Below are 18420 nucleotides of genomic sequence, written 5' to 3'. Positions count from 1 at the left end.
GTCACATCGATCACAGGCTGTGTGAATAGAGGGACTCTGTTAAGGGGTGGAAGAGGGTGGAGTGGGATGCTTAGGGGCCTTTTAAAAACATCACAGTGAAAAACTCTCCCTTGGAGGCAGACCTATTGCACGTTATTCGGGTTCTGTGATGGAGCACAGTAAAATTATGCAAATTGATCCCCTCCTTTTCTTCTGGATTATTAAGTGTCATGAGTGATTGGGAAAATCCATAAAGCTCAAGGGGCAAGTCCTGTGATTTCATCGTAAGAGAGCCATGAGGAATGCTCCTCTGTAACAAACGTCAGGCAGTTGATCATGCTCCAGAGAATAACTCCGTGTCTCCCCACACTGTCCTCATCATACATACACTACCATGCAGGTGGCAAATGAGATGAGATTAAAACGGAAGACTGTTTTGCAGTGAAAGTGAAAATAATAGTGTGATGTGTAAAAGTAATTATAATACTGTACTGTACTTATACAATTATTATCCTACATTAGTATTTTTTTTAGCATGAATAAGGTGTGAAATTAGTGAAAAAAATATAACAAAGCCCTATTATACGGTGTGGCAGTATGATTCATATAATATAGTAAAAGGAGATTTGTGACTGACAACAAAGTCAACCTACAGCAGGGTTGGAAAAGAGCCCTGCCGTAAATTGTGGAACATCTGTAAAAACGTCCCATCTCCAATGTTGCTTTGTGGCCCTGTTCAAGGGCCAGAGCTCACATGACGGAAGAGCATAGCCATCATAGTTTTCATCCTTGGTTGTTTAAGAATTTGTTTGAAAAGGTTCTGTGTGGTATGGAGGGTATGTATTTATCTTTAGTTTGTAATATCATACACAGTGTCACTGCCAGTCCACTACTATAACACTGTTGCACCATTATTCTTGTTAGGAGGAAATGGGCAGTTTTTTCCCCGTTGCCTGTTCCGTTGAGTTCCTTTCCTTTGGATTCAGTGTAAATCCTGTCTGTGTGCTGATTAGATCCTGTGCAAATATGACTCCTGCATGGGCCATAATTGCCTGAACTTGTTTTCCCTCTGTGTTTGTGTTCCAGTGCAGGAGGTTAATTGAATTGGGTCCCCTAGTCCAAGAGCCTGCCAGTGGCACCCGAGCGCTGAATGTAGCTCGCTTATCATTAACATTAAAAAAGGCAGAGTGACTCCATCCTCTAGTCCACCCCTCGGGCTGGTTAGTGCAGTGTGCCCTCCTTGTTCTAGACATCAGGAATGGCAGCTCTTACATTGCTTATGTGATAAATTCCAGATGCTTTACCCCACAATCCTTGAGAGTTGCACTCCACTCAGAGTGCTGGTGGATCAAGCCTTAGATGAGCTGCTATGGAAGAGATGTAGGCCGAAACAGCAAGCAAAGTCGATAAGAAGGACAGCGTGTGTGTGTAAGAGTCAAATGCTTGAGACGTGCCTTATGAAGAGCTGTTCTTAGCACACTAGCAGCCACTGAGTGGGAGAGGAAGGTATTAGCCCCGTTGTTGTATTCAAAATTAAACATTAAATGCTATAAAGGAATGTGACTGAGGGCCAAGGGTGGGGGTGTTGGGTTGCTGTGTTGCTCCACTTGAATGATAAGAAGAGATTGCATTTATATGCAGATTACCTTTGGTTCCCTTACTGTCTAGTTGCTGTTGTCTTGGATCCAGTGGCCCATCTGCAGCAAGCAATCTGCAGTAAGGCAGTGTGTTCATTATGCTTCACAAAGTGCAATATTATGACAGAAAGCTTGATGGCGGCTATGAATTGGGCTCATAATTTGCATATGCCATCGGTCATCATCTGCAGAGGCTAGCACTGAACCAGGAATGCATTCTGTCTCTTTATTTTGGTTTCCTAGGCAACAGAGTGGGGCCCAGACGAAGACACCAGGAGGTCCTGCCAGAGTAAAGGGAAGACAGAGGTAACCTTTAATGTTGCCCCTTCGACAGCCAGGCTGAGGGAAAGAAGCGGATTCCAACTACAGTGATCACAGCAAAAAAATTTTGTACTTTTTACCGTAAAAAGAAAGCTGTGCCACTGTGTCTATAGGAGAAAAAGAAAAAAAACTCCGTGTTGTGAATCTCACTTTGGTTTCACTTATCTGCCGAAACATAATCATGTGTATTTATATGAAAAAATTCTAAACAGATCCAGCTTTGTGTTACTGTCAAAGTACATCTGTTGGCTGGTCACACACAGCTTACTGCGTGTGTTTACGGCGCAGTGCCGTTTGGAAATCAGAACTTTAACTCCAGTTTTTATTTATTACCTGCATAATTATGCCTCGGTCCTTCCTTCACCTCAGGCATGTGCCCCATCCACATGGGTGTCATGGTTCCTGGTGGAATGACTGGTACCCCCCACTGCGTTTACTGCTCTTTAACAGAGCAGCATGAATCTAGCTTGTAAATCATAATGCCAAAAGCCTATCCGGCTGCCCCCACAGGTGGAGTGCCAGAACTACATCAGGGTGCTGCTCATCAACGGCAAGCAGCTCTTCACCTGTGGCACCAATGCTTTCATGCCCATCTGTACAACACGACAGGTGAGACTGGTTTGACTGTCAAGCGGGTGGGTGGCAGGTGCGTAGGATCAATGCTTCATTATTGCTTTCTTAACAAAGGACTGCCTAGAAAGCTGATTTGAGCACAGCACAAGGGTTAATAACTTTTTGCACTTTCAATTTTTTGATTTAGATTCTTAGAATGGCTGGTTGGTTCGGTGCAGTTGGTGCTACCCTGATTGTGACATGCGGGGGTGTGAAGCCATGGTCTTGGGTACAGGTTTTAGAGCTGCTTAACACTAACAGGCCTAGAACTTATCATAGAGGCTCAATGAGTACAGGTAGGTAATGGTATAGGAGCCGTGAGATCTGTGAGGTGTTTACAGTGTTTAGGAGCAAAAATCTGTAGCTGTCTTTCAGGATCAGGACTAGACCCTAGTACTCAAGAAAGCTGGCACTGACCTGTTCCTCTTTACCCTGTATCTTCCAGGTAGGCAACATGAGTCGTGTGTTGGACAAGGTAAATGGCGTGGCGCGCTGCCCATATGATCCACGCCACAACTCTACAGCCGTGATGACGGAGAAAGGAGAGCTGTATGCCGCTACTGTGATTGACTTTTCAGGACGGGACCCTGTCATCTACCGCAGCCTTGGCAACATGCCGCCACTGCGCACAGCGCAGTACAACTCCAAGTGGCTCAATGGTACGTTATAGTGGTCGACAAACACTGTCACACACACACTGTAGAGAATTCTTGTTGTTCACGCCTGCACTTTATAGAAGTTTCCTGCAGTTAAATGATTTTGGACCGAGCTCTAATTCCTGAATGGGTGGTATAGAATAGTTGGAGTATATTATAAGTGTCTTTGCCTAACACCATTCTACAACTAACTGTGATTGTGCTTCTGTCCATTGTTTTCCCGGTGTGTTTGAGAGACTCCTTATTCAAGAACAAGGGGTATAATTTCATTCCATGGGCAAGGCAAATATTTCAGAGGCACATTGCTTGTGTAACCAGCACATTAGATTGGGGCGGGGAGATTCTCATTGCCATGATCACAGGACATGTAAATCCATCATCCCACCCCACCCTCCACAGGGACACACACGCACACACATGCACATTATTTGAAACCGCTTCTCTCATGCGGGGTCGCGGGGAGCCAGAGCCTAACCCGGCAACACAGGGTGTAAGGCTGGAGGGGGAGAGGACACACCCAGGACAGGAAGCCAGTCCATCGCAGGGTACCCCAAGTGGGACACAAACCCCAGACCCACCAGAGGGCAGGATCCGGTCAAACCCACTGCGCCACCGTGCCCCCCCGCAGGCACACTACACATGGAAATTAACCTGCTGTGAAAGAAGTGACACCCCCTTCCAAGGTGATCTGTTTGACCTTAGCTACACAGAAAGGTTTTAGGCTGTCATGAGAAATAATTAATAAAAATATGCCAGGTAGATATCAGTAATGATTAACAAGATAATCTTTGGCATGTGTAAAGAATCTCCAGTGCTTCTCTGAACAGAGCATTTCCTGTCCCTCTGGGGTAAATTAAACCTGTGTGATTTCAGCAGCTCCTGACATTCATGAAAGCTCTTCTTAAACTGAGCATTTACTAATCTCCCAGACACCCCAGGTGAATATCCGTACAAATCAAAGGTACAGGCTTGAGTTTGTGTTTGGATTAAAATAAAATTTCAGGCACTAATGCACTCCACATAAAACTGAATTTGGATTAAATTGTCCCTTGTCAGTGGTTAGTGGCAGCTCAGTTAGTGCCATTTAGCAGCTTTTCTCACATCAGACTTGAGCTTCATGGCAATGATGCTCAGACCTTTTTTGTCCTGATTGTACTCTGCCTGTGACAAACTTACTTGAGTGGATAGGATGTATGAAGGCACACATCTGTCTTTATAAAGTCCCACAGTTCACAGCGCATGGCAGAGTAATAAAACAAGCCAGGAAGTCCATGGAACTCTTCTCAGACCTCAAAGACAGAACTGTGTCAACACATAGATCTGGAAAAGTGTATTACAAAATTGCTAATTCATTAGAGATTCCCAGAAGCACAGTAGCCTCCATTATTGTCAAATGGAAGAAGTTTACAGCCATAAAGACTCTTAGAGTTTGGCCATCCAACCAATTGAGTATTTGGGCAGTAAGGGCTTTGACTTTGTTAATCTTTGGAGTCTCTTTGCCATCCTTTATGGTAGGGGATAGTGTTAGCCAGGTGATAAGCAGTACCTGGTTTTCACCAGACATAGCGTTTGGTATTCAAGCCAAACTAGTTTATATTTTGTCTCATCAGGCCACAGGATCTCTTCTCCTCATGCTTTGTAAGTTCTTTAAGTGCCCTTTTCAGACCCCATACAAACCGTTACATGTGGCTTTGGTATGGCCACTGTATAATAGAGACCTAACTGATTGAGTGGTGCAGAGATGTCTGTCCTTCTGGCAGGTTCTCCCATCTGTACACAAGAATTCTGAAAGCTGTGTTACAGTGGCCACTGAGTTTTTAGTCACTTCCCTGACCAAATATAGAGAGGTCCTTGAAGAATACCTGCTCCAGAGTGCACAGAACCTTGGACTAGGGCAAAGAATCACCTATCAGGAGGATACAAATCAGAACGACTCTGCTAAGATTATTCTGGAGTGGCTTCAGAACAAGTCTCTGAATGTTCTTGAGTGGCCCAGCTAAAGAATGGAGTTGAACCTCATAGAAAATCTGTGTAGAGATCTAACCCTAGCTTTAACTCTCAGACTGCATTTCACCAACACCCCCCATCCAATGTAACAGAGCTGGAGATGATGCACTGTGTCAATTGATGTAAAAAAATCTATTCAGTCCATTCTGAAATAAGTCAACAACACAAAGTGTGTAAAAAGTGAGGGTCTGAATACCTTCTGAAAGTATGGTAAATATGTGTGCAGTCATGTTACTATTCACGCTTATACTATTTTGCCACTCTATTGTCTCAAGGATTGTACCAGAGGTGGGCGACTCAAGTCAGACGATTTTCTTGTATTAGATAAAACCAGTATTGTAGTAGGGTGCTAGCCTAGCAAAGGTTCAGAATGGACCAGAATTATTCTAGTTCATACAGTATCACAGGTAGGTTGAAAATTTGTCATCAGCCCTCATGTTGCCCCAGCGGGTGGTGATAGTGAAGTGCCAGGATCATACAGGGCAGGAAGATCCAGTAAGCAAAGGCAAGTGGGCAAAACAGTCTGCGTTGTTTCCTCAGACCCCAGTTATAGGATAGATGATGATTCAGGAATATCAGAGTGCCTTTCCTAATGATGTGTTTTTGATTCACACAATGATTTTTGATTCAGTGCATCTTTTATACTGCTTTGTGCAGTATATCTGAGGCTACATGAGCAAATTCAGTGTGCGCATACACTTTAGTTTGGTCATTTAAAATGTATTTTCATCCCCCCTGCAAAAATTAGTCCTCTATTGTCTATAGACTTAATTGACCAAAGTCCTGTCCACAGTCTTTTGTAATATACTCTATGTCCACATTGTGTAAATGAAGTCCCCCGTAGAAGACTGCACGACTTTTTAGAATAGAGTAGAATTGCCTGTCTGAATTAAGCTAGAAAAAACCCTCAGACTGGATATGGATTTTATAAATTATGGACTAATGTGGATTGTATTTATTGTGCTTTTTTGATAATGATGTAAAACTAAATCACACATTTGCCTGTATTACTACTAACCTTTTTTTTCCATTTTTTTTAAGCAGTTTCTCATGTTTAAAGATGTTTAGCTTCCGAAATGTTGTATTTAATGGCTTTCTGCAGTATTGTTCTCCCACTTTATTATACCCTTTTAGGAGGAAGAACCAAGTTGAATGGAGAGACCATTACGATTCTGAGTATATTAACATCTTAGCTCTGCGTGGTGTAGCCTTTTAGCAGGCCTGTAATATTTGTGTTCCTCTCTACAAACCATCTTTTACACATTTAAAGATCTTTTACATATTGTAAAATACTTTGTCGTGCTTGAATTTACTTGAAGGAGCAACATGCACCCATGCTGCTCGCACACAGTAGTCTCTGCATCATCACCACAGAATTACAGTATTTACGTGCGACATACCTAGCAGCTTTTTAGTTATATAGGAAGGTGTGAAAATGTTCACTTTGCTCTTGTAAAATAGTTTGGAGAGGCAGGGATGTCACATTAACATTAATGTCACAATTTTCCTGTCGCTCAGTCCCTGTCACTTCCCATTCCATTGTAACACAGAGCCCCACTTCATCTCGGCCTATGATGTGGGCCTTTTCACCTATTTCTTTCTGCGGGAGAATGCGGTGGAGCACGACTGCAGCAAGACAGTGTACTCACGAGTAGCCCGAGTGTGCAAGAATGATGTTGGTGGCCGTTTCCTACTGGAGGACACGTGGACCACGTTCATGAAGGCGCGTCTCAACTGCTCCCGCTCTGGAGAAATCCCCTTTTACTACCATGAGCTGCAGAGCACTTTCTACCTTCCTGAGCAAGACCTCATATATGGCATATTCACCACCAATGTGTAAGTCTGCACTGCCGTGTTCTCCTTTTCCTCCCACAGCTATTTTTGGTATTCATTTAGTTGTGTAGCATAGAATGTTGATGATTGCCTATTTATAAGTGGTTTATTTTTATTTCACCCTGGTAAAGAATTTTTTTTTTTTTTTAAGTGTACGAAAGCAGAACCCATCTTGGCACAGTTGACAAGTTCTCTTACCTAAATATATGCTGGTTCTAGCGCAGCCTTTAAGTAATTTTGTCTTGACCAGTCCTTTCACAAAATGAATGGCAACAATGCTAAGCCTACAGATGCTTTTTTTTGTCGTCAAGTGTGGGTCTTTAAATCTTTATTTTTCCTGGGAAACTAAAGTTAGTCAAGCCTTTATTTCTGAATGTGTGAAAAACATCTGCGTACAGATAAGATCATACATCCTGTGACAGTGCTTGCTGTTGTGTCTTTGTGGCCATATTCACACAACAAAGTGACTCAACAAATCAGGTGCACGTTTTTCAACCTTTACTGAACTCCCACATTTCAGCTGATACACACATTTATCACTTCTATTCCCGCCATGTATATCAATCCACACCAGACCACTCAGTCGATAACACCCTTCACACCCAGTCAGGCACAACTAATCTATCACAGATTAGTACTCACTCATACACTATACTGTGTAGTTAATGGAGAAAGCTAGGTAATTCTAAGGGATTCCCAAATCTTCTGTTCCTGCTGTAGTGTACATACTTATAAACTGTACTTTGATCATTTTTTATGTATCTAAAGAAAAAAAAAATTCTGAATATTTAGTGTATGTAATTTTAAAAATCTTGAAAGCATTTATTAAGTATTCAGGCAGGCACATAGTAATTTCAGGCTCTAATCATTCAGTGTTTTGGGTCTTAGCTGGAGCTTGTATGTTTTCCCCTTCACTAGAGGAGGGAATGGTGCCGGGCTTCCCTGGAACCCAGTGCTCTTTAAGCCCAGCAAAGGGCACAAACTAGGTATTTGCTGTTTGTCATCACACCTTTTTTGTGTTCACAGGGAGGTTGCAGGGCTATGGGTGTCTAGGGGTGTCTCCACCTTCATACCTATAATGCTTTTATGAGCGTAACCGCACAATGTGAATGAACAATTACAATGCTGTGACTGGTACACAAATCACTCCTGCACACTGTGACTATTTTTTACAGTCATTCAATAGCAGCATAGTCATTTTTGGTATAATCAGTGAAACTGTTTTGCTAATTATTTATACTGTTCAATTTATTTACGGGGGGTGCAGTGGCGCAGCGGGTTTGACTGGGTCCTGCTCTCCGGTGTGTCTGGGATTCAATTCCCGCTTGGGGTCCCCCGCAACGAACTGGCATTCCGTCCTGGGTGCGTCCCCTCCCCCTCCACCCTTGCACCCTGTGTTGCTGGGTTAGGCTTCGGTTCACCACGACCCCGCTTGGGACAAGCGGTTTCAAACTGTGTGTGTGTGTGTGTGTGTGTGTGTGTGTGTGTGTGTGTGTGTGTGTGTGTGTGTGTGTGTGAATTTATTTATGTATTATTTACACTCTTTTTTTTTTTAAAATCTTCTGTGTCTTGTGGGTTTTTGATCTTTAGCTGGAATTACATACAAACTTCACAACTGTCAGTTATCTGTTATAAAGTTATTAATGTTGTCATTATGAAGGTGTCCTGTACATTTCTTCAGTCAGCTAATGACAGTGTGCTTAATGTCAGTGTTACAGATCAGCATGTCCACCTGTCTGAAGATCAATGTAAAATTTCTGCAAAACACCCTACATTGTGTTTTGTTAATAAGATGAGTTGCGTAATTAAAAAGTTTTGCTTAATCCTCTCTTTCACTAGGGCTTTTTCACAGTTCATTGCAATAAATACTTTTAATGAGAAGGCATTTCCGTTAAGGATGGATTCTGAATAAAAAGCAGTTAGTGCTTTCCAATCAGAGCAAAACTTCAATTAATGTAAACGCTGACTTACTAGGGAAAAATTAAAATTTAAATGTGTGTCATTGTTTTGTGCTGCTCAGTGAAATGATCATATCAGACAGATCCAAACACAGGTTTAAGGCTCTCAACTTTGGCCATAGTATTTAATGCTATGGGGGGCTGCAGAACATTGAGACTATTCTACACCAACAGAAGAGCTTTGCCAGGAATTTTAAATCCTGTCCCTTGCAAAATGAAAAATTTCCTGCTACTACATAGTGGCTAATCACTCTTCTCCCTTGCTGGATCAAATCGAGAGATGCTCCAGCTACAAGACTGAGCAGTGAGCCAAAGGCACTGCATCCGCTTCCTCATGACCCTCCTCAGCACAGAGCACATGTAGACCAGCAATGAAAAGCTCCTAGTCTTACAAAAGTGGAATCCAGATCTCATGGGGATCTGAAAGGCAGAGATCGTCTTAATCTGGGCCTCTGCAGATAAGTAAAGAAGCATTTCTCAGGAAGCCATGCAAATTCTGATGGGTTGCAGTGGGCTGTCAGATACATGGTTGTTGCTATGAGAGTACATTTTTGCTAGATGAAGAAATTAGGTGCTAGAGCCAAATGGCAGAAACATTTTGATGAGCTTTCTTTTTGCTGTAACATTTTCACCACATACATTCACACAGATTCATGTACATCTATGAACACAGATTAAAGGGCAATATTTATTGAAGGTGCAACCAGCAGTTTTATGAAAAGATTACTTATAAAGTATAACCAGTTCAGTGGAATGACTCTTCTTCTCCAGACCCGTCTTGTCCCCAGCACCTTTGAGGGTTTGCTTTGCCTTGCCTTGGCTGGGCAACTATGGTGTAGAGCACTGCTCTCTGGACAATCCTTCAAGGAGGGCCTTCAGGACCTGGCAAATAATGAGGCTGTGGTCACAGTCCAACACTCTGGGAAAAGAGCCACATTTGTCCCTGGCCTCTGCTGCCCCAGAAACTTTGTTTCCTCTTATGCCAAATGGGTTCATGTCCAGATGTTTACAAAAGTCCTGAAAAAGACCCAGCAGGGCAATGAGGGACAAGGCACAGTGTAAAGAAGTGGAATGTGTGTGTGCACCCTCCTTTTACAATGGACGGTCATTTTCAGCTCTAATTAGCTGAGTCATTAATACTATGGGCACCGCACCACATGGCACAACAATTATGCAGCTCTGGGAGGCAGACCAAGAGGGGTATCACATAAAACATCAGCACAGTTACAACAATATTAACTTGATCTTTTTTTCACTCTTCATTAGGGAAAGAAATGAATTGTGAATTGTCAAAGGATTGGTTACTATGATATGCTGATAGTTTACTTTAGGTTGGAGGAAGTAGTGGCGCATGTGCTGAAAGGCATTACAAAGCCAGGGAGCATCTGATCCCTGGAATAACGACGTCAACGCGGAAAGGTGGCTGCCTCGGGTTCCGAAGCAAATCAATGTGTGCAGGAAGCCGTAGGCCAGTGCCTCCCCCACTTTTTGCTGGATTATGGGCATCTTTCTTTCAGCTTTGTAGCTTGTCTGTAGTTGGCCAACAAGGGGTGGAATGAGTGTGTTAAAAGACTGGACTGGTGCTCAAGAGGTTGCACAAGGAAGCCCAAAGAATCAGGCTGCCCTTAATGAACTTAAGTAAAAATCCGGCTGTATAAATGAATAAAGAAACTGTTGTTGTGAGCTCTCACAAGCTGCTTTGGGATGCAACACAGACTTACCATTAAACAGATAATTAATAAATAATGTATTTTAAAATACAACTTGTACATTACATATTGTATTTTATTTTATTTACAATAATAATGTATTTCTCTTTTTTTCCGGATGTAGAAACAGCATTGCTGCTTCAGCAGTTTGTGCTTTCAACCTCAGCGCTATAACTCAGGCCTTCAACGGGCCCTTCCGCTCCCAGGAAAACCCGCGCTCCACATGGCTACCAACGCCTAACCCTATCCCAAACTTCCAGGTGTGTCCCTCTGTGATTTAAAGACCAGTAGATGAGGCAACTGGTAGTGAGCACTCAAAGACCATATTAGAATGTTCATTAATAAATTTATTTTCCTTATCTTACACAAAGGGGAGCGTAGCCATGCTGTTAAAACTGGTCACAAGTATTTATCTTAAAGTGATCATGCCCCAAACACATTCTTCAACCTGCACCTTTCTGCATTGTCCCTGTCTTAACTCCCAAGTGTGGCACCGTCAATGACAGCGGTCCCAACGTGAACCTGACAGAGCGCAGCTTGCAGGATGCTCAGCGTCTCTTTCTGATGAACGACGTGGTGCAGCCTGTCTCCATCGACCCCCTGGTCATGCAGGACAACATGCGCTTCTCCAAATTGGTAGTGGACATTGTCCAGGGCCGTGATACACTCTACCATGTCATGTACATTGGCACAGGTGGGTAGGTCCCCAATGCCAAGGCACACAGATCTCGTTGTAGTTCCCAGTAGACACTGACCCAATAACCTTTCTTCTCCAACCAGAGTATGGCACTATCCTGAAGGCGCTCTCAACAGCGAATAAGAGCCTGCAAGGCTGCTATCTGGAGGAGATACAGCTCCTCCCCACCGATATATGGGAACCCATCTTGAGCCTGCAGATACTCCACAGTGACCGCTCTCTCTTTGTTGGCTTGAATAACAGAGTGCTGAAGATCCCCCTGGAGAGATGCTCTAGCTACAGGACCGAGCAGTGAGTATGCAAACCCTTAGGAAGGCCTGGCTACACTTAACAGAAGAAAACAATGCAGAAACTATGGAACAAAGTATTTAATCTTGTTCAACAAAGCAGTGCTCCTCACTTCTCTTTACCAAACAAGTGCTTTTCAGGTTTGAACGTGTTTTCTTTTTTTGGTTTTCATCCATTGATTTCAAGTAGGATTATTATTTCATATTTTTGATTGCTTTAACGTTCCCATCAGAAATCTTTTTCGCTGCCTACAAGTGCAGTAATGCATTTGTGAGGCTTGCTAATGGCAAGAGCAGTGCTTCCAACTGTTTGTAAGGCCCAAGAAACTTCATCAATACGTCTAATCAGTAGCTCTCTGCGTGAAGTTGCACTGATGGTCTTTGAAAGTCGAGTTCATTTCAGCTGAGGGCAGCAAAGTATGCCTTGTCAGCTGTCTTTTTTGTGTAGCCCTGCACTGTGTTTAATTTAACAGCAACATGCTGCTTTATCTTACTGTGAATTCAGATTCTTAGCATGGTGGCCCACCGAGCTATAGAGCACACCAGGAACCCTGTGGTTTGTGCATGCAGCCTCTTTGTGCATATACTAATGTGTGTGAATAATTGTACTTAAAAAAGAAGATATACATGCATAACATATCCTGCTCTGTATTAGTGCAGCAGTTAATCCAGCCTTGTTCATCCCCCTATGGAATTTATACTCTCACACACAAGTCACTATACAGAAGTACTATACATCCTGTTTAGTACAAGGTGTCTTTTCCACATCCATGCAAACTGGAATATTCCTTAATCATGCTATTAAATGCAAGGAGTCTTCAAACCAGGGCCATCACTAGTGGGGCTCCCACTGCCCAGGGGGCCCCACTAAATCCAGTAGTTATGCTATACAGGCCCCTACTCTATGAATAATTCTAGGATATATATTGCAGGTTCAGCTTGTATGCCTGAGAGTTTAATGAAAACTACAAAAACATGCAATTTTGTGAAAGAAGTTTTCCAAATATCTCCTCTCCCCTCCCTACAAATGGTTTAGTACGTTGATTATTAATTATTTCAGCTCAGTCAATGACAAACAGCAGAGGGACCCAATAAAATGGTAAGTCCCCCCCAGCCAGTGAACATCACCAATCAGAGTTGATGCTGCTCTGAGAACAGTTGAAGTTAGAAGTGAAGTTACAGTGGAAGAACAAGGATCTGACTGATTGAAAATGTCAAGGAAAAAAACATAAAATCTGGGCACCATAAATGTAATGAAAAGAATGAGAGGGAGGCCAGGAGAACTGCTAGATTCCAGTGTATCAAGACCTTCTTTAACAAGACAGGTTAATGCACTGTAGGGATGTCAGTGTGATGGGATGCTGTGCCCTGATCATTTCACCGCCCGATATACTTTCGGGGGAATAGAACGCCTAATAAGAGCTGCTGCTTGCCCGCGCCCCCCTACCGGTACTGTCACATCATTTTCTCATTACTGTACTGACGCACACTGACCGGATGATGGGTGGAGAGCAGTGGAGGCCCATATCAATATTTTTTCAGGGGGCCCAGAACTCCCTAGCTACGGCCCTGCTTCACACACACATACATTCCTTAAAATAATCTTGTACAAACTAGAAATCCTTTACTGTTTCTTTCCTAAAAAACTTTTTTGAAGTTGATAGAAAGCACCTCGACAATTGCCCCCTCTCTGCGGGATCTTACAATTATTTGCATTTGCAGTAAAGCTTCTGTGAAGATAATTACAAATTTGCACATTTAATGCATATTTTAATTGCAAATACATTGAAAATACATTCAATCTAGTTTTTTTTTGCAGTTGGAACTGCAGTTGTAGACAAAACTGTAATGACTAGTATTTAAACTGTTACTCAGATTATTTTGCCAAAATGAAATACTGCTGTCATGTACCGTGGTAACGTAGACACGAACATGTGTTACTGTACACCCAAATGCAGACAAAAAGAGTGATTTACTCAGATACATAGTGAATATACATATAAGTGCACCATGCAAAGCAAGAACTGAAGTCACGTGTTGATACAAGGAACGCTGAGTGTTCTTGTAAAGGAAACTAAACTAAATTAGTGTACAGAAATGTGACTTAGACAGGGCTGGAACACAGGACTGGGGCAGGAGCATGGAGAAATTACACAGACAGGACTGGAGCTCTGGACTAGAACACAAACACACTATGAATGGAACTTTGGAAGCAGATGAATAAACACAGAATGAGAATTGCTATGGGAAGAGCGGTAAAGAGCTGATCAAGAATCTGCAACGTCCTCGTCTCCTTTGATAGTACTATGGATCCAGTGTTCATTGAGTTTAGGTGTGCTGGTGTGGCCGGCTGGCTGCGAGGACATGCCACCTACATTTATCCCGAGTCTGATTCTCAGGGATCATGACAATTGCATGAAATCAAAGATGCTGAATTGAATATGAAACTTTGTCCTTATGATAGTTTGACATTTTTTTGTAAACTTGTAACTTTGTACTCTTGTTTATCAGGAGACTTTTGGGGAACATATGCTTCCAGTATAATGCCAATCAGAGCAATGGCCTCAACTTACATTACTTCATTTACTAAAACTTTTCTGCAAAGCATCTTACAACTATTCATACAGCTGAGTAATTTTACTGGAGCAATTTAAGGTCAATACATTGCTCAAGGGTACTACAGCAGTAGGTGAGACTGGAACCCTCAACCTTTTAATCTATAGGCAGCACTTCTAACCACTACACTACTAGCTGCCCCGCTTTCTTCTTGGTTGAACTCAGAGTCCCTGTGATTTCATCTGTCCAATGGATCAAACAAGGTTTTGAAGACGGGCAAAGCCGGTGGAGCTTTATTCCCTGCCGGAGGACTGCTCAGAGGCCCCCTGCTTTTCAGACACATTTTACAGCTCAGTGATCCTGCCAGCCCATCTATGGGTGCTAACACAGACAGCAGTTAGAGGAACACACTCCCAGACCCAGTGCTGCTGTACTGCAGAGGGGGCCAGAGGGAAGGGAAACAATCTGGTCAAGAGCATGTTTATTAGTGGATACAGAATATTGTGCTTTTAATTCACATGCGGTGTCTAACAGTGCTTGGGAGGTGTGATTGGGTGTGGGATCGATTCTCATTGTGGTGTTTGCATGGATAAGAGTCAACCAAATCCGAACTGGAAAAAACTATGAATTCAAATCTCTGAAATTCAAATTCAGAAATTCAAGATAAATAGGAATGAAAGGATGGAAAGGAAGTAGGAATGAAATTTGGATGTCAAAATGTAAAGGATCGCTCAGGGGTACTTAGGGAAAATCAAACAAGCCTGGATGTAATCCAGTTCTCTTAGGCTAATCACAAGATAAATCAGAAGTTAGAGAGAAGGGCTGTAAATATACAATTACAGCCATGATGCTGAGGGAAGCCAAACGTATATTTTGGTAAGTTTATGAACGAGAATGAAAAATAGGCGTGGGCAGCTCCCTACAAGACAAATTCAATTCAATTCAATTCAGTTCATTTTTATAGAGTGTTCTTTTCACACAATGACACAGAGCGCTGAACAAAGGCATAAGTCAAGTGGATAGTTGGCTATATATTGCTGTAAAAAAATAATATGAAGAAAACTAATAAAGTTCTAAGGAAGCCTACTGGCCACAGACGAAAAGAACAAAAAAACTCCCAACCAGAAGGGAAAGGAGAAAATGACCTTTGGGGGTCCAAGTGCCAGTGGCTGTCCACCAACATTGTAGCTGAGTGCTAATAACTTGATGTCCCAGTTCACGTAGGCACATCAAGTCCACCATGGCAGGCAGTCATCAGCTTCAGTCAACATGAGGTGTTGGTATCACAGCCAGCCTCCTCAGGTCTCATCATATGGAAACAATGCTCAACAATAGTGAAACAGCTAGTAACAGATGATTTAATGAGAATTATAGAATTTTATACAGAAGGAAAAAAACACCAAACTGGAATTACGCTGGTCATTAATATGCCAGAGTGAAAATGGACATCTTAAGTCTGGATTTAAAGGCTGAGACAGACGGGGCATTCCTGATAACAGGCAGGTTGAGTTTAGGCACTCTATAACTTCAGGCATGCCCTCCTACTGAGATCTTATTGAGCACAGATACTTTAAGGTGACCCACATCCAATAAATGAAAATAACATCTTGAAATTTGAGAATCAAGAATCTCACAAAAGTAAGCCGGAGCTATGCCAGTTACTGCCTTACAGGTCAAACTCTAGAATTTTTTTGTTAGTCAGCTTCAGTGTGTTAAAACAGAACAAACTTTAATCCAATTTCTATATATAGGGACCTCTGATGGCACAGTGGACAGTCACAAATTTGGATCCCCTCTACACCTGTTTTAGTACTACTGTTTACTTATCCTAAATTGCTCCAGTAAAATTACCCAGCTGTATATGGTTAAATAATTGTAGGTTGCATTGTGAGTTTCTTTACAGAAAAGAGCTAAGTTAGTGAATGAAAATGTATGTATGATGTAGCTGCTATATGGGAGCTGTGTGTCTCCCATGGTTCATTGCTGGCGATTTGTATTGTACATATGTAATTCAGTGTTGCAACCTTAGTGGGGAGTTATGGGGGAATTACTGATCCCCAGGCTGTACGCTGTAATGAAACAGCTTTGGGGGTTTGCAGGTGAACTCTGAGAGTGCTGGCGTGTTTTGTAATAGTCTCCGTGCTGTAGAGCTCGTTAACCATGAATTTTCTTCTGAGTGCAGTGTTCATTCTAATGTAGAGTGCTGGTGTTAAAATATGCTGAGATACAGTAAAGCTGTTCTGTCTCCCAAACTATCACTCATTAAATTTGCTAATAGAATGGTTAAGGCAGGATGTTACATACAATATATGTGGTACAACTGTTTATTGTCATTTAAGGTTTCTACTATAATGTTTAAACTAGTGTGGTTGTCTATAGTTCCAGTTTGAAAACCCTTTCATTTTCAGGAGCATTTCTAGCAGGTAATTGTTGTAGTTCAACAAAAACAGTTGAAAAAAATTATTGTCATTGCAGTATTCCTTCCAACCACTGGGATTACATATTCATATACTTACAAAAGAAATTTTCAAGCACTCTTGTGATATTAGAGTTATTACATTTATTCGAAGCAATTTACAAAGTAAAGATGCTTACAACTATTTCCTCATTTTTACAACTGCGTAATTTACTGCAGCAATTTTTAGTGTAAGTACATTGCTCAAGGGTGCTATGACTGGAGGTGGAATTCAACCGGAGCCTAACCCAGTAACATAGGGCGCTAGGCTGGAGGGGGAGGGGACACACCCAGGACAGGATGCCAGTCCATCGCATGGCACTCTAAGCAGGACTTGAACCCCTGACCCCCGAGAGACCAGGGCCCAGCCAAGACCGCTGCACCACCATACCCTCCATCACAAATGAACAGTGAAAAGAAAATCACTAAGTTTTTTGTTAATTTTATGCTGAAATTTATAGGTCTGTATGAAGGACACCTTTAAAGCCCTTTAAAGGATGCTTTTAAATCATTTTAAAATGTCATTTATTGTCAGTACAAATAAAGTGGCCCTTGTCATTGGTTGTCTTGTCTAAGCATATGGTTCCCTAAATCTCTTTCTGCTGTCTGTACTGCTTGGAGGTGCTTTGACTATGACATAGCAATTACAATTTAGGATGCTGGTGACTTACATGATACCTATTCACTTCACGTATAGTTCCAACAGATGACTTCATATGCTCAGCCCCAGATATTGACTTCTTTGAGCATTCAGTTTAAATTATGAAACAGTGATCTTTCTGCTGCAACACTAAAAGCTCGTGGAGCAATAAGTGTAGAGTCAAAGCACTTTAGAAACATTTTAGAAACAAGTTTGCACCGCAGTAACCTTTTAGACTAAGGGCAGAGACAGCGCTCACTGAAATTTCTGCCATCGTTTAAACTGCTGGAAGAGCTGAAATGTTCACGCATTCTCGTAGCAGATGGCTTCACGAAAACTCTGCGATTTTAAAAGGCATACAAAAAAGTTGATGCTAGCACATGCAGCCATTGTGTTTACACAGCTTTGGCAGGAAACACAATATCTGTGGCGCATGTACTGTGTGAACTGTCAACTCAGCCTTTCCTAAAGCCACCCTCTGTCACATCTGCCCTCTCATAGTCTTAAGGGCTTTACACAAATGCCTGGGTAAATGGATCAGCCTGGAACTTACTAACCTGAGACCCCGATAGTCTTTTACTCTGAAAAATAGAGAGTAATTGTTTAGCTTCTGGCCTACACCAAGAATTCTCTGTTGATGTCATTGTTTATTTATCCTTGAATCAGCAGTACTGATATGACTTTAAATAACCTTTTACGTGTATTGAGAAAAAAACTATCATTTGTGCTTACACCCAGAACTTCCTCTATCTATGTCGGTTATCTTCTGTTTTCCGTTATCATTATATTTTGTATTGTCAGTTATTGTGAATTTTATGACCAGGTGACTTCCCCTGCAAGACATGAGCAAAAACTGACCAAGAAAAAAAATACAAACATTTTGCTCATGTCCTGCAATGCTGTTTCAGAAGAAATTTCCCTGTCAATAAATTTCACATAACTGACTAAATACATAATTTAGTATCATAAATAAAGCCTTGACATTGGCCAGAACTATAAAGGTCATAACAGCAGCACTTCACTAGCTCACCCCTCTTATGACTTATGACTTAAATTTCTTGAGATGAAGGCTG

At 42.0% G+C, this 18420-nt stretch overlaps 1 protein-coding gene across 1 annotated transcript in view; it reads left to right on the top strand.

Moving 5' to 3' along the window:
- Positions 1-18420, top strand: part of LOC108936421 (semaphorin-5B-like) — a 98215-nt gene that overhangs the window by 57743 nt on the left and 22052 nt on the right. Inside the window, exons 5-11 of the mRNA XM_018755764.2 lie at positions 1860-1922; positions 2448-2546; positions 2995-3208; positions 6763-7048; positions 10837-10972; positions 11199-11406; positions 11493-11700. Of these exons, the coding sequence (XP_018611280.1) occupies positions 1860-1922; positions 2448-2546; positions 2995-3208; positions 6763-7048; positions 10837-10972; positions 11199-11406; positions 11493-11700 (1214 nt within the window). The remainder of the gene's footprint in view (positions 1-1859; positions 1923-2447; positions 2547-2994; positions 3209-6762; positions 7049-10836; positions 10973-11198; positions 11407-11492; positions 11701-18420) is intronic.

Source organism: Scleropages formosus, chromosome 24 (assembly GCF_900964775.1).
Source record: "Scleropages formosus chromosome 24, fSclFor1.1, whole genome shotgun sequence".
Taxonomy (NCBI): domain Eukaryota; kingdom Metazoa; phylum Chordata; class Actinopteri; order Osteoglossiformes; family Osteoglossidae; genus Scleropages; species Scleropages formosus.
This window is presented reverse-complemented; position numbering and strand designations above follow the sequence as displayed.